We start from the raw sequence: 1,997 nt of genomic DNA on the forward strand, positions 1-1,997 counted from the left end.
TAGAGCATTCACAAGGAAATCTCTGCGGCGGCGGCGGCGGCGGCGCAACGATGCCGAACCCATAGTATCCCCACGAACGATACAATAATGTGTGTACTTGGTGGAACAACAATTAATATAACAAACAATTATGCAATTTTATGCTTCTAAATAATTTTTATAATCTTTTCAACCTAATTTTTCTGAAAAACTCCTATAGTATAATGCAAAAACCTATATACACAAATTATGGTAAACACAAAATTTGAATACCAAGTTTTGATTTACTCCATATTTTTGTTGATATCTAAAACTTTTTATTGATCAGACTGGTGTGATATGGATTCCAATATATTCGCAAAGACTGGGCATTGCAGTTACATTCGTGTTGATCTGGATGCCATCACAAACAATGTCAACATTCTACGGTCACGTGTAGCAACAAACACCGGTAAGATAAGTTTATTTCAAAACTAAAGTTTTACTCAAAACTTGAAAAATATGAACTCGGCTTTGCCACTAGCTTTCAACCCCCTGACCTCATGAGTCATTTAAGCCTGGCGCACACGCGAGTAATTTTACTCAAGTAAAATGATGCATGCGTCAAAATACTCAACGAAAATCCGCCGCACACGTGAGTATTTTGACGAATGCATCATGTTACTTGAGTAAAATTACTCACGTGTGCGCCGGGCTTTAGATTCGATGATGCAGAAGTGGAGAGATGTAGTGTTAAATCTTGCGCAAATGTCTTTTTTGCATAAATGGCATAGTTGTAGACCTTGGTCTGTTTATTGTAGCTAATGCTACGACGTTTCGTCATGCATGCACCTTAACATTTATTGAATGCTAACAGTAATAATTTTGTTATCTTTATGTTGTTGCCAAAAATTACATTAGGCCCTGAGCAGATCTGTAGTCTATGCGATGACATATCAGTATAATGAAGGAAGTTCACCACGTAAATTGTCAAGATATTTATCTTGGAATGATACTCATGATTATTAACTTGCTATTAACAGTTGTTATAACATCTCTTCTACTTTTTCCAGAATTGATTGCAGTAGTGAAAGGAGGAGGTTATGGGCATGGAGGCGTGCCAGTGTCTAGGCATCTTAAATCGATTGGTGTTAGGGCACTTGCAGTTGCAACTGGTGGTGAAGGCAGATCACTACGAAAGGGTGGACTACAAGGGAAGATTCATGTTGTAGGTGTGTAAAGCTCACAGTGTGGAAATTGCAGGTGGCAATTTATGGTAAAATAATTACGTATACCAGTCACCTATTATATTATTAAGAACTATAATTTAACTAGCTGAGTAGGTATGTTTATGATATCAGATATAGACAGTTATTTTAGTGTTCTGAATATTTTGATAAATGTACGTATGTAAATGTATCTTACTCATCCACGCTATTACCTCATCTTCGTTACATGCATGTGGTGTTACATGTGGTTACATGTGTGTGTTACATCTTGCTTCTGAAATTTTGATTGCATTTCTTGTTAAGTTCAAACGTGTATGTACATGTGTATGCCTAGAAACTATAAGTCTGCAGGGCAGTTGTTAGTGTTCTATCAAAATTTAAAGCCTTATCTGTGCAATATTACACAATATATATATATATTGTTTTCTCTATGCCTAGGTAACTTTCAGCCTGAAGACATTGACTGCATAGTTGAGAATGATTTAATTCCAACTGTAAGCTGGAGCAATGGGCTGAAATCTATTCCAAAAGACAAACTTGTCAACAAGGTAAGCTGAAAAAGTATGGTTGGAGCATGCTCATCTACCAATTTAATTTACACATGATGTCAGCGATCGAAACATCTACATAAAATAGTCTATAGATATCTATACTATAAAAGGGAACAGCCCATTTTTTGTTAGCTATGTTCTCTGAATCTGCTCGCATGATTTCAAATTGCTTGACTGTAAACGATGCATTACATGGGCGCACTTTTTCAACGATGAAAACACGATAAAGTTGAATTTCAAGCCGTTTTATTTAACACTG

At 36.3% G+C, this 1,997-nt stretch overlaps 1 protein-coding gene across 1 annotated transcript in view; it reads left to right on the forward strand.

Moving 5' to 3' along the window:
* LOC106820003 (alanine racemase-like) overlaps window positions 1-1,760 on the forward strand; it is a 6,908-nt gene extending 5,148 nt beyond the window's left edge. Inside the window, exons 2-4 of the mRNA XM_014824567.1 lie at window positions 308-430; window positions 1,032-1,190; window positions 1,626-1,760. Coding sequence (XP_014680053.1) covers window positions 319-430; window positions 1,032-1,190; window positions 1,626-1,744 — 390 coding nt within the window. The 5' untranslated portion in view covers window positions 308-318 and the 3' untranslated portion in view covers window positions 1,745-1,760. The remainder of the gene's footprint in view (window positions 1-307; window positions 431-1,031; window positions 1,191-1,625) is intronic.
* The last annotated feature ends 237 nt before the right edge of the window (window positions 1,761-1,997 follow it).

The sequence above is a fragment of the Priapulus caudatus genome, unplaced genomic scaffold, assembly GCF_000485595.1.
Source record: "Priapulus caudatus unplaced genomic scaffold, Priapulus_caudatus-5.0.1 Scaffold5651, whole genome shotgun sequence".
In the NCBI taxonomy this organism is placed as follows: Eukaryota; Metazoa; Priapulida; class Priapulimorpha; order Priapulimorphida; family Priapulidae; genus Priapulus; species Priapulus caudatus.